General features: G+C 43.9%; 2 protein-coding genes across 13 annotated transcripts in view; one reads left to right on the forward strand and one right to left on the reverse strand.

The window, feature by feature from the left end:
• ankrd44 (ankyrin repeat domain 44) overlaps positions 1-3746 on the forward strand; it is a 32936-nt gene extending 29190 nt beyond the window's left edge. For 2 of the 3 annotated variants that reach the window (XM_014337126.2, XM_014337127.2), the window contains exon 28: positions 247-3746. In XM_014337126.2, coding sequence (XP_014192612.1) covers positions 247-506 — 260 coding nt within the window. In that variant the 3' untranslated portion in view covers positions 507-3746. The remainder of the gene's footprint in view (positions 1-246) is intronic. The other variant, XM_042225263.1, reaches the window with a different exon arrangement.
• Positions 3747-6961: 3215 nt separating this feature from the next.
• Positions 6962-13369, reverse strand: part of pikfyve (phosphoinositide kinase, FYVE finger containing) — a 31418-nt gene continuing 25010 nt past the window's right edge. For all 10 annotated transcript variants that reach the window (XM_014337132.2, XM_014337134.2, XM_005933394.3 and 7 more), the window contains 12 exons: positions 12967-13098; positions 12764-12884; positions 12196-12291; positions 12020-12100; positions 11188-11282; positions 11030-11089; positions 10598-10774; positions 9670-9773; positions 9467-9595; positions 8970-9231; positions 8814-8888; positions 6962-7470 (listed from right to left, as the gene is read on the reverse strand). In XM_014337132.2, coding sequence (XP_014192618.1) covers positions 7355-7470; positions 8814-8888; positions 8970-9231; positions 9467-9595; positions 9670-9773; positions 10598-10774; positions 11030-11089; positions 11188-11282; positions 12020-12100; positions 12196-12291; positions 12764-12884; positions 12967-13098 — 1448 coding nt within the window. In that variant the 3' untranslated portion in view covers positions 6962-7354. The remainder of the gene's footprint in view (positions 7471-8813; positions 8889-8969; positions 9232-9466; positions 9596-9669; positions 9774-10597; positions 10775-11029; positions 11090-11187; positions 11283-12019; positions 12101-12195; positions 12292-12763; positions 12885-12966; positions 13099-13369) is intronic.

Here is a 13369-nt window from a genome sequence, read left to right on the forward strand (position 1 = left end):
TTGTGACTATACTGCGCTTTGTTTATTTATTGTCCACTTTGGTGTCGGGCTGCTGTTGTTGTCGCTGTCCCCTTCTGTCTGCTCACACTGTCAACTGGCTGAACTCTAACGGGATGCTGCTCCGATGCTGCTTTGCCTTCCTCCGCTTCCTCCTTGTCCACGTCTCGCTCTGTTCTTCCTTTTTGTCCGTTTTTGTCGCCCTCCCTCCCTCTGTCTCCATTCTTTCTCTCTGTCGCTCTACCTCAGGTCTGACGCCTGCTCTGGCTTGTGCTCCTAGTAGAGAGGTGGCTGACTGTTTGGCTCTCATTCTGGCTACCATGATGCCTTTCTGCTCACCTTGCAGCTCTGGAGCTCCCTCCCCAGGGTCCTTGTTGAGGCATATACCCCACCAGGGGGGTAAAGGCCTATCCACTGGCCCTCGGGCGTCACGCAGCCCCAGGAACCCCTCGGGACCATCCAGCGAGGGAACCACAGAGAACGACTCAGAGGACTCCGAAACGTTCTGACCCCTCTAAACCGACTCTCTAGCTTCCTACCTCCAAGAGTGCACGTGAACGTCTTACCTCTCTCCTCGGCGAGGAATGATGCAGTGTTTGAGTGCACAACTGAGGGAGAAGGATAGAGACTTGGTCATTCATAGAGCCCATAAAAGTTCAATATTAAATAAATAACTTGTGGACAATAATTAATCGTAAGATGAGTTGGAATATTTTCTAATAGATGGTTAAATAATATTCATATTTCTCATGTCTTCTGTTTGTTTAATATTGAACCTTTGGTGCTCCACATGCAGTGTCTATATCTTCTGTTCCTCATGTTGGGAACATGAACACGAACTGAATCGCTCTGCTTTGACGCCAGGCTGGAGACCCTGCAGCTTCTTTTTTTGTAATGCTCTTTTTTTAAAAGAAAAACCAAGATGGGAGCAGCTGCACTGCCCAGGACTGACTGACTGGAGCCCAACGAGTCGCTCCGTGAACAAGAACTCGATCTGGACCAGTTTGGGTCTGCATGCTTGTGTTAATTTACACCACGGTTCATTCTTTCTACTCACGGGTGCTTAAATCCAAACGACCTCGGTACTTAGTCTCTGCACGGCACAGCAGCTCGCTGCGGAGACTCGTGTTGTCTTTTTAAAAAAAGCCATTTTTAACTGTTTGTACAAAACGAAGGAGACTATTAAGAAATCAGAGTGTAATTTTAAACTTTTTATGATTTTAGGCTTGTTGTACCAAATATTTGACTTCCACGAGTAAATAATGAACATGTGACAAAAGGTCACATAAACAGGTACATAGAGCTTGTTTTTAACTGTTTAACAGCTGAAGCACAAATTTGTAGGTTTTTGTTTGGTTTGGATGACGTTTGGATAGAATGGGAATTGTGTGGCCTCTCCGAAAGACGTTCCTAGTTCAACTGTAGACCAGAATAGAGGATATGAAACACTAGGTACATCTCAATGACCTTTACATCGAGAAATCCAGATGACACAGCCCTGACGAAAGATTCCTCAAGCCTGATTTAGAGTTCTGTGGTAAATCATGGTAGAGCTTACCATGTGTAACCCACATAAGTGGCCGTCAGCATTTATGCTTGTGCTGGTTCATTACATGTTAATTACTAAGTGGGTATGTCCACTGATGTTTCCAGCTGATGGAAACATACTGGGTAAGCATATTTGTCCCTGAAGTTTTTCCACTTCTTTCCACATTCCCTCACGTCAATTAATAAATAAATATCCCAAGTTCATTTCAGTTCCACAGTCACGTGTGTTTCAGCATAAATTTAAATGCTAATGCAAACACTCAGGCACAAAGCTGTATTCAGAAGAGCTGAACAGTAATAATGATAGTCTGTTAATGTTAAATAAGTTAACGTTAGCCTCAAGAGGACATGGATACATGCTACGTTAGCATAATCCTGACAAATCTTTTGCTATGTTAGCCATTCTAGACGTTTCATGTTGAAGGATGCATTTATATCTGATTTAATTTTAAATTAATCAAAGCGTGGTACATTTTATGGTAGTATAGTAGCTACACAGATAAGTCAAAATCCTAGTTCAATTAAAAAAAGGATTGCATTAGCAGTGCTGTTAGCCTAAAGAAAATAGCTGCTACATTAGCACAAAGTGTTTTTACTATATTAGATCAAAGCTAGTGGTATCTAATGTTATTGTTCAGGACATTTTTCAAAACATTCAGTATTGTCAGTATGTGGTGTAAAGTCAAGAACTAATGTATCACAGGTGGAGTTGTAGATATCAGCCATGGGGGTTAGCATTGCTGCTATGCTAAAACCAGCCTGGGGGTTCTTCCAGTTTAAAACCAGACTGAAGAGATAAAGACGCTTGTGTCCACCACTTGAATGACTTCCTGTGGCCATGAAACAAAGGCTGTTCTCTTGATTCTTTGAAGCACCATCTGTACTTTTAATGGAGTGATGTGATAAGGTAATGGGGATGTACCTAGTGATGAATATAAGGTCTGTGGAGATCAGATTGAAAGATGAGATTATGACTAAGATTTATGCATTTTGTCCTCTGGCCTTGAATGGCCATCTGCACTGTTTTCACTCCATTTGCATCCCTACCTGTTGTGTTGTGCATGCTTGCACACTTCCAGGCAAAGCTTCTTTTTTTGTACTTTAATGTTTAATCGTAAATGCCCAGATTCTCAACAAAGACCAAATTTCTGAGGCAATGAAAAGCTCTGTTTAGCTCTGTTGTGCTATATATGATCCATTACACGATGGTACAAACAATGCCAGCACTTAAATGTAAATTAACACAGGGCTTTGACCACTTTCCTCACATTCCTCCCCACTGTTTGTCGCTCTGCCAGCTATGTGCCATTGTTTCGAATGTGTCCAGTGCCTTGATGAGTCTTTTATTTCTTTTATGACATATCCTGTGCTAGTAGTTGGAAAGGATGAGTTCACTATTATTGCAAAATAGGAAAAGTGTTGGTGGTACTGAATGGTGCAGATTTTAGCCATGCTTTGAGAGATTTACCTCAGACCTCTACCGTTTTATTGTTTGTGTAGGTTTTTCGCCTTTTGTACACACCAGACACTTTTAAAAGTGAGAAGAAAGTTCCAAACCAGCCGTCAGTTATGAGGAGCTGCTAAATGGATTTGAAGGTCAAACTTGTAAAACCAGACTTGATGTGCTGCTGTGGGCATATGATGTGACTGAAAGCACAGTTACTGAATGGACCTATAAATATAAATCTCACTGCAAGAAGAAAGAAGGAATACTTGATTCATTGTTCAAGTTGGGAAATGACTGAAACCGTGAAAACAGCGATCTCTTTCTCCTCTCTGTGGAGGTGCAAATCTTAAAACCTGGACAAACAAAAACTAGGCGTGGCTGAGCACCACCAGGTACCACCATTGTTTTTGAAATTGTGTGAAATTATTCTTTAATGCGTTGAGCTAAATATGAGTCGTTATGTTGTATTGAATGACAGTGTTTGACACAGTTTTGGTTGTTTTGTCACCTTAAACCTCTGAGGTCTAAGTCATCATTTTGTTTTTGAGTTTTTGGAAAAAATGTGAATTGTTTTTCGTGTTGTCAGTTGAACTGACTTTTTCTTTGGCCCCTGATTGCCAAGATTTTGGAGAACAAAGTAATAAAAAGGAAAAAATGATGTTTGCTTGCCGAGGGTAGGGTCGGGGTCACCACCTGTGACAACTTAGACCCGAGAGAGTTAAAGGCTGGAGATTTAATCCCCCTAATTTTATTGTCAACAAATCCACTGCTCCATAAATCCTTTTGTTCCTCATGCAATAAATTAAGGAGGTTTTACCGTCAGACCTCATACTCTTCCTGCTAGATGATTAACTCGTAATACTCACCCAGTTGAGTGAGTATTTGGAAGCCTTTGATTTCCAACGTATTCCGAGTGGAAAGCGTTTTAGTCTTCTGTTATTGTTACACGAGTGAGTCTTACTACAGCAAGATCGATTTCAACTTTGCAACAACGTCGAGGCCTGCGGCTCAGAGCAAGGACTTAGTTATCAGTCATTTGTTGACAATAAGAAAAAAAGACAATATCTCCAGCCGTGTGTGTGCGTGTGTGTGTGTGCGCGCACTAGCTTAGGTACTGATATGAAATCCACCTGCTTTTTTGTACATTATGTACTGTAAGGGAAAGCTTTGTATGAAGAAATCTCCATCCCAGATGGTTTTGTTTGACTTTGGATTTAAAACGTAATGAGTTGTGAATCCTGTTAGCTGCCAGATAAGCACACATATTGTTAGCAAGCACAGTCTTTACTGCCTCCGCTGTCCCTGAGAGACAGAGCCTGTCCGCCAGTATTCAACCAGAAAATGAGCTTCAGCAGGCCTGACAATCGTCGTGTGATTTTCATAGCAGTTCCTGATGCAGTACGGCATGCTGAGGGCTGTTTGTCACCTCCACTTTGTTTTATATTAACTGTACAACAATAAAAATCTGTTTGGAGTTAAAAACATGCCAATTCTTTTCTTTTTCCATCAATCTGTGAGGAGACTCATTACACCAGAGATGTCAGACTCATCTTACATTGTGGGCCACATACAACCTGTTTTGATCTGTGGGCCAGACCAGTGAAAACCCAGTTTCTGTCAGTGTAAAGAAACCTAACTACTCATGTAATCAATGATTAGTTTAAGACAGAGAAGAGTAATTTCAACAATATGTCTCTACATGATAAAGAAATGCTGCTGTAGTAAATGAAAGAAAGCACAAGTTGTGCTTACAGATTTTAAATGTGTAAAATTACAGATGTGTGTAACTGAATTACTTCAGTATACTGTAAGTGACCGTGGGGTCTTTATCAGTAGGAAAAGCTGAAAATACAGTTAAAAGTCTGACATTTTTGTCCTTCACATTTTCCAGAGCTCCCTAGCGGGCCTGATTGGAGGTTAATGGTTCTTTATTCGTCACATGCATAGTTATACAAGTATAACACAGAGTGAAATGTAACCTGACACACTCCTTGACCAGGATGTGATGTTCTGTGTGAGGATGCTCTCCACAGCGCCTGTATAGAAAATCCTGAGGATCTTGGAGAGACCCTGAACTTCCTCAGTTGTCGTAGGTGATACAGGCGCTGCCTAGCCTTTTTGGTCTGGACCTGAATGTGGGCAGCCCATGTCAGGTCTGAGGAGATGTGGACACCAAGATACTTGAAGGACTGCACCCTCTCCACTGGAGCTCCATTGATGATAATGGGCTTGTAGTCTCTGTGCTGACCCCTTCTGAAGTCCACCACCAGCTCCTTGGTCTTGCTGACGTTCAGCTGGAGGTGGTTGTCCTGGCACCACGATGCCAGATTCTTCACTTCATCCATGTAGGCCGCCTCATCGTTGTTGGAGATGGCACCCAACACCACTGTGTCGTCAGCAAACTTCACAATGGTGTTGGAGCCATGGGTGGCCACACAGTCTGAAGTGTAGAGGGAGTAGAGCAGTGGCGAGAGGACACATCCCTGAGGTGCTCCTGTGTTGATGGTGATGCTGTTGGAGAAGCACCTGCCCACCCTCACCACCTGAGTTCTGCCAGTGAGGAAGTCCAACACCCATGCACACAGACGGCTGTTAAGTCCCAGATCCCTCAGCTTTGTGAACAGTCTGCAGGGCACTATTGTGTTAAACGCTGAACTGTAATCAACAAACAGCATTCGCACATAGTTACCCTGTTTCTTGTCCACGTGGCTGAGAGTGGTGTGTAGGTCGTGGGCGATGGCGTCCTCTGTGGATCTGTTGGGTCGGTAGGCGAACTGGAGCGGATCTGTGGTGTCTGGGATGGAGGAGGAGATGATGTTCTTCAGCAGCCTCTCAAACACCTTCATTACTACCGAGGTCAGTGCAACTGGCCGGTAATCGTTCAGGGATGAGGGTTTGCTGTTCTTGGGCACAGGGATGATGGTGGATCTTTTGAAGCATGTGGGGACCATAGACTTTGCCAGGGACTCGTTGAAGATGTAAGTGAACACACCTGCTAGCTGGTCAGCACAGCAGCGCAGCAGACGGCCGGTGATGCCGTCTGGCCCCGCCGCTTTCCTTGTGTTCACTCTCCTCAATGCCGCTCGGACGTCGTGCTCCTCATTGGTCTGATTGTTGGGCTGATTCTGGTCCCTGGGCTTTAGGTTTGACACCTGCGTTACACTGTCCGTGTTCATGTTTCTCAGAGCATATGCTTTATATGGTCAATGCTACAGGCACAGCACACCCATGAAGTACAGACAGGTTGCTTGCTACCTCTCACTAGGCTCCCAGATGTTAGCCAATCACAAGTAAAGGGGCATTAAGAGGATTAATGTATGGACTATTTAAAAACAACGCAAAAACACTTGTTTCTCATTTCCCACAGAAGAAAACAGAAATGTCTGACAGTGTGCTTATTGCCAGATTTAATTATTAGAAACAGGTCAATTAATGTAATGAAGTGGTTTGGGAAAGCCTGAAAACCCCAAAACAAGCTGAAAGACACTAAAATGTTCCACAGTGCTGAGAAGAACTGGGTGAGGACTCTCAAGTAAAGTACTTTAACGGTCCCATTCATTCATCACTCATCCTTTAACAGCATCCAGTGTAACTGAAACTCTCATGATTGGTTAAACCCTGTTTTCGATCCTGTGAAATGAATGAAATAATATTAAAAACAGACAATGATCCCCAGCAAGAAGCCGGAAGTATTTTTTGATTGTCTTTCAGTTCTCTGTCTGATAAAGAGTGCAGTTAAGAAGAGCCATTGCAACATAGATGTATGTTGAGGGCTGAGGTGACAACATGTATATACAAACTTCGGTTGCTTATGTTTATAGGACCACCTTGTGTCTTCCTTTTATTTTTCATTTTTCCCTTGCTGTAAGAGCTCTGTAACTCCGACATTTCTCATCTGGGGGATAATAAAGGTTTATTCTATTCTATATTCGTGCATCTATCTTCATTAACACCAGTGGAAACAGAAGATATTGATAAGAACCTTTTAATAGTTACATAATCTCTTTACATTTACAAATTTTAAATTACATGAATGAGTCTTTTTAACAAACTAAAACTGCCACACCGACTACCGTCAGTGGCTCCACTCATGGCACTAATTATAAAATAACAGGAATCCAGAGGGTTAGTCATTAGAACCTGATTATACTGGGATAAAACTGAACGTTCTAGACTGTTTTCATAATGCCACGGATGCAGAGTGCTGGCTCTGCTGGAATGACACTGCTGTCTGTCAGGATTTAGCCTGCACCATTCTTAAAGATTTACAAGGTCCAGTGTGCTTCTAGCTCTCAGCCAGGCGTTTACAGGAAAGTCTGCTTTGTGCACAGCGGCTGTGTTTCTGTTGATCAGTACTCAGTCTCAGCAGTTAGTTCCCAGACCAGTCCAGTGGTCAGGGACCATCAGGAAGTATTTGTCCATGGCTTCGCAGAAGCGAGCTCTGTACAGCTCCGGAGAAACCACAGTGGGCATCTTCCCTGGAAACAAAGCACAGCAACACGTCAGAGGAGAAGGAGGATTGTAATTCAGCTGGAAGTACACCGATGAAGAAGAAAAACAAAAGCATTCTGTCATATATACACATATACATTTATATTAAACTCTACCTAAGCACTCAAAGTGTTTTATAAAACTGGCTGAAGTTTAAATGATTGAAGCCAACACATGAACCTCCTGTGAGCTAAAAGCTCAGGCTTCATATGTTGGAGAGTAACTCCACTATTGCCACTTTCTCTCTGTTGTTCTCATTGGCTTTGTGTTAAAGTTTATTTATCTTAGGTTTCACATCTATGTGCTCAGATTTGACACCGAGCTTTAACACTAAGGGTGACTTGCTGTTTCACAGCCCCTACACGAGCTGGACACAAATATCTAAGGCTACGTTCACATTGCAGGTCTTAATGCTCAATTCCAATTTTTTGATCAAATCCGATTTTTTTGTCTGCTTGTTCACACTACAAATAAAATGTGACAGCAGACGTGCTCTAGTGTGAACCCTCAAAGTGGCCCGCATGTGCAAAAGAAGACGTCATACACAACGCGCTCTGTTTAGACCCAGAGCAAACAGGATTTGCCTTAAAATCGGAAGGTTGCCGGTTCGAGCCTCGGCTTGGACAGTCTCGGTCGTTGTGTCCTTGGGCGAGACACTTCACCCGTTGCCTACTGGTGGTGGCGCCAGTGTCCGGCAGCCTCGCCTCTGTCAGTGCGCCCCAGGGTGGCTGTGGCTACAATGTAGCTTGCCATCACCAGTGTGTGAATGTGTGTGTGAATGGGTGGATGACTGGACGTGTAAAGCGCTTTGGGGTCCTTAGGGACTAGCAAAGCACTATACAAATACAGCCCATTTACCATTTGCCGTTTCCCAATTTAGCTTCAAGTTGTAAAGTTATTTTGTCATTTACATATGGCCTGATAATGATCCTTATTGCTGTTTTAGAGAGGAGCGGTGCTTCAAAGGATAGTTGCAGATTTCTGTCAGAATCTGCAGATTATACAGTACAAATAAAATGTTCACGTTTCTCCAACGTTGTCTTCCCAACAGTTTCACTGACATCTACACTGGATGGCCAGGAAGCGTTCGCGATGTCTTCTCCGGCGCTGATAATCGGCGTCTGTCTTGCGTCAGTGACGTAAAAGACGGATTTAATGCGACATGACCGTTCAAACAGCAGTTGCTTTCTAAAACATCAGATATGTATTGCATTCAGTACCACATATGAAAGTGACCCAGATTGGATTTGAAAATATCAGTGTGAACGTAGCCTAAGTAATCCATCCCTCCATATGCAGCCATACTTTCTGTGGGCTTTATGACATTTACCTTGGCCTCCGAGGATTCCAGTGGATTTAACAACCATTTCCAGTCTCTTGTCCCAGGTGAATGTCCTGATGTAATCTGCAGAAACGAGAGAGGGGAACAAATTAAAACAAAACCCCAACAAAAGTCTCCGAAAAACGCTTCTCCTCCTCCTCTCACCTATAATCCCAACGACCAGCTGCTCGGTGGCGTCGTCCCGCCCAACCAGCAGGGAGTAGTCGATGATGAGGTGGCTAGACAGGAAGTAGGCGTCGCTGTGAATGGCAGCTCGTAAGATGGACTTGCAGTGGGAGCGGATGTAGAGCGGGTTGTCGTGGATCAGCTTCAGCAAGTTCTCGTCCAGCAGGACCACCTCGCAGCTTTCCTTGCCCGATTCTGTCTTCACATTGCGGTTTCTCAGCGAGCCTTTGAGGTCGAATACCTGCAGGGACGTCACAGCATCAACAGAGGTCAAAAGGTCCTCATGATCCGAACAGCCACTACTGAGGAAACTGTGATGGATCTAAGATTTGTGTTAGACCTGTAAACACGTTTGTTCACACTTTGATGAATTATGGACAAACATGTTACAAGTATTGTCCTTTCCATGTTCTACATCAAGAATAAACGGTGTGTCCTGTCTGCACTGAGAGGCAGAGTGACACCACATCTCTGACCTGAGCCATCTTGCGTCCATAAAACAGGTTTTCCATAACAAGGAGGTCCAGCTTCTTCTCCGTGTTGTTCTGAGAGTTCTTGTAGCCAATCCTGTACACACCCAGGATCTTCGCCAACGCCGTCGGCCGCTGTGGTGCAAACACGCTCGTTACTCATTTGCAATCAGATGGTTAGAAATGGTGCGAGTGTTTATGATGCATACTTTCTGCTGCACAGCTCCTGTGATGTAGGTAAAGTAGTGGGGTGCAAAGTCCAGGAAGGACTGGACCTCCAGTCTGGGCATCTGCTTCAGGATGAAGCGGTCGTCTGACAGGACACACAGCAGGACTTACATCAGAGGAAAGAACAAAACATGCATCCTGAAGTGTCTGAAGCTAGCAGAGGTTTGGCGTCGTTTCCATTATCAAAATACTTAGTGACCAGGTCCCTAAATCAGAGAGCATGTGTGGAGCATACCAGACGTGTTTTTAAAACAAATAAAGGTTATTTTATGGTCCTTGTATTCATTTTCGTATTCTTTTTAACTTTGCCTTCAGCTGATCCGTAGGTTTGGTAGGGCTGCATTCATAGGTGGGAGCATATTTCTAATCAGGCCCATTAGAGCCAATCAAAATGTGGGAGAGGTGACTCAACGTGTGGGGCATAAACAGACTGTATAAAAACAATGGGCACAGCCACTGTGACATGGCTTTTGTGGTTAGTAAGTAGCCGTAGGGTTTTCGCTGTTGCCATCTTGGTGACTTTCAAATTGAACATTACGAGCGTGGGGGAACCCGAGGGACGCCGCACACTCACTGACCAACAACTTGTCCATAACACGGTAGCCAGGGATGAAACCACCAACGTTCTGGTTAGTAGATGACCTGCTCTACACCTGAGCTACAGCCACCATCATTACACAGTCCTAATAAAGCAGGACACCTCAGTGCCTGCCACACACAGATATAGTGTTTACTTTATTATTTGCCATATTCACAAGTGTCACGATGTTTTGCGTGCATTTTGTACTTACTATTTTATTTAGAAAAGCACAAGCACGCTTCCTTTTACACATGTGCACATACATACTTGTGCAAGCTCATGTGCCCCTTTTGTATCTATGTTGTATCTGTGAGGATATCAGCCCCAACCTTCTGTTGCGTAGAACACAGCTCCAGATTTCCCCCCACGAGCCTGCCAGTTAACGCAGTGGGACAGCGAGCGGACGAAATCCTCCTCACTGCTCTCCATGATCTCCTCTCGCATCTTGTGAAACTCCTTGGCGTAGTAGACCCGACAGTAGAACTTGGCGTTGGCATCGGAGAACTCTGAAAATAAGAAGGCAGTCAGGAACAGCAGGCTTAGACACATTTATCAGAGGGATAGCATTCAGCTTGAACCAAAGAGTGTGCAACACAGTAATGCAGTGGTTAGCATTGTGTCCTAACCAACAAGGTTTGGTTTGACGTCTGCACGTTCTGCCACAGTGAGCGTGAAGCCGTGAGGTGACCTGTCCAGTGTGCACCACTCTCAGCCCCCGACTGGAAAAGCAGTTAAGAAAACAGTAATAATAAAACACTCACGCAGCTCAACGTGTGGATTTAGGGCCTGTTTCTTCTGCTTATCTGCTGAGTCGGCCTCTTCTGCACAAAACAGAGACAGAATTGAAACATTGCACCTCCAGGTACGCCTCTACAGCCTTTGCTCTTTCACTGACTTTGTGTTGTATGTGAACACTTACTGAGAGAATCTGTGTCTGTGCTGCTGCGACTCTGCTGTGATGCTGTCGTCTCGGTGGGCCTGGCAGGGCTGCTCTTAACCCGGCTCTCTCCACCACTGAGGACCAGACAGTAGAAAACTCGACTCACATTTGAATTCATTTGTTTAAAATTTGAACCATTTGAGTTTTAGATTAAGTTTTGTTCTTACACTGCTGGGCTTTTCAAACCATTACTATCCTCTAACACAACACAACTGGAAGCCCTGTAGTGGCTGGTTTGGCCACTTGGGGGCAGCAGCAACAAGTCCTGAAGAGTCATGTTAATGACTTCAGTTGATATGCTTGGCTTATCGTCATCACTTTATTATCCAACATTCACTTAGAGTCCAGTATCAATTTTGGTCTCCCCCATCTCCCGAGAGTCTAAAGGTGCTAAATGCTCCTATTTAACCACAATCAATACATATATAAAAATAACTATTTTAAAAATGTAGATTGTGAGAAATTGGCACTTGGGCTGTTGGCTGGAAGAAGTGAGCCAACAGCCAGATTATTCTGTTTTGATTTGTGTGATGATGCCACTTCGTTACAAACGAAAATAATGGGATTGGAAAGCTGCGAGAGATGCTCCGTAACTAAACTGGGGTTAAAGAGGATATATGAAATTAAAGTACCTTAGCATTTTAAATGATTGTTAACAATAAGGACGTTACCTTTAATTCTTCACCATATTATGATGTATTGTGTTCATTAATTAAGTGCAAACATAATTAATAGATAACAGAAATAAGCTAACAGCTGCACAGTGGATTTTGAGGCACAGAGTTGAAGCTCCGGTGGGAATGCAGCGTACCTGCTGGGCTGTGAAGCCTCGTCTCCTCCTGCGTTCGACACCTTAGACAGATCATCCAGTGCTGTTTTGTACTCCTTGCAGCTGAATGGTGACAATCGTATATTTTAGCATATTTTTCCAAACGTGACATCAATAGTGCCAATTTAAAAACAGAGAGGAGGGAAGCAAGTGGTCACCTGAGGGCGAAGGCGATGATGGAGCTTGGCTCTCTCTCGCACACTGCGATGGGAACCCGCTCATGTTCGTACATGAGGTAGTGCTTATCTGGATCACTGTAAACATGTGACACAGCAGTCAGAAACAACGCCTGCTGAAGGTGAGGTGGTCCACGCCTCTTTGGGGTTTTATTTTGGATGGCTAAAGCAAAGTTGGGAATTATTTTAACTGGCTTCAACAATCACGTTTTCTTCATTTATAATAACACCCCACCCTTTATAGCAATAGCTTCCTAGCCTTAGATGATAATCTAGCGCTCCACCCTCTCATCTAAACTGGATCACTTCTGGATCAAAAAGCAACATAGTGGAAGCTAAAATGCTAACGCTGAGTCTAGTCCAAACACAAATGGCTTATGTCATAGTGGCCTTGTCCATCTTTTAAGTACAGTACACTATTTTTCCTAATGGTATTGTTTACTATACAAGTATCTAATTCTCTATTTACTATCAAATATATCTACCACTTCAGCCAATATGTGATCAGTGACTAAGCGAACGGCCCGCAGACCTAGAGCACCGTACTTACAATGGGAAAGGGATGGGATTGTAGCTGTTTCCAGGGAGGAAGTTGGCGAGGATTGCTTTCATGGTGGATTTTTCCTTCACCTGGCTGTCAGTGGAGCCCAGCAGGTGTCCGTCAAAGACGTCTGAAAGTGAGCACGCACACGGCATGTAGAGCAGGGGTAACGGTGCACGAAATACGATAAAGATTAGAGGAGGAGTGCGAACCTTCTGACATGCTGACAGAGTCCTGCTCGATAAAGGAGGGGACAGGTGTGACCGGCTCGGCTCCAGGATCTCCTGGTGATGGCAGCAAAGAGGAAACAGTGGAGGAGGACAGCGTACTGAGGTGACGGTCCTCTGCCAGACAAGAGAGGGGAAGAAAAAACAAAGTGTCGCAAACAGCTTCATTGAGTAAGGTTTAACATGGAGGGATATTACTGATTGAGCAGATCTCACCCTAACCTGGAAATTGTAGAAAAAATTATTTATGCTTTTATCTTCTGAAATCTCAAAGCTCCCCGCTTTCTGACATGAATAAAAACAGTTGCTGTCTCTTGAAGTTCTTTTCTGAACTGAGCGTTTTTCATATTCTAGGCTCGTCTACATAACGCTTTGCATCATAAGTTAG

Source organism: Haplochromis burtoni, unplaced genomic scaffold, assembly GCF_018398535.1.
Source record: "Haplochromis burtoni strain Fernald_Lab_line unplaced genomic scaffold, NCSU_Asbu1 Contig_165, whole genome shotgun sequence".
Taxonomy (NCBI): Eukaryota; Metazoa; Chordata; class Actinopteri; order Cichliformes; family Cichlidae; genus Haplochromis; species Haplochromis burtoni.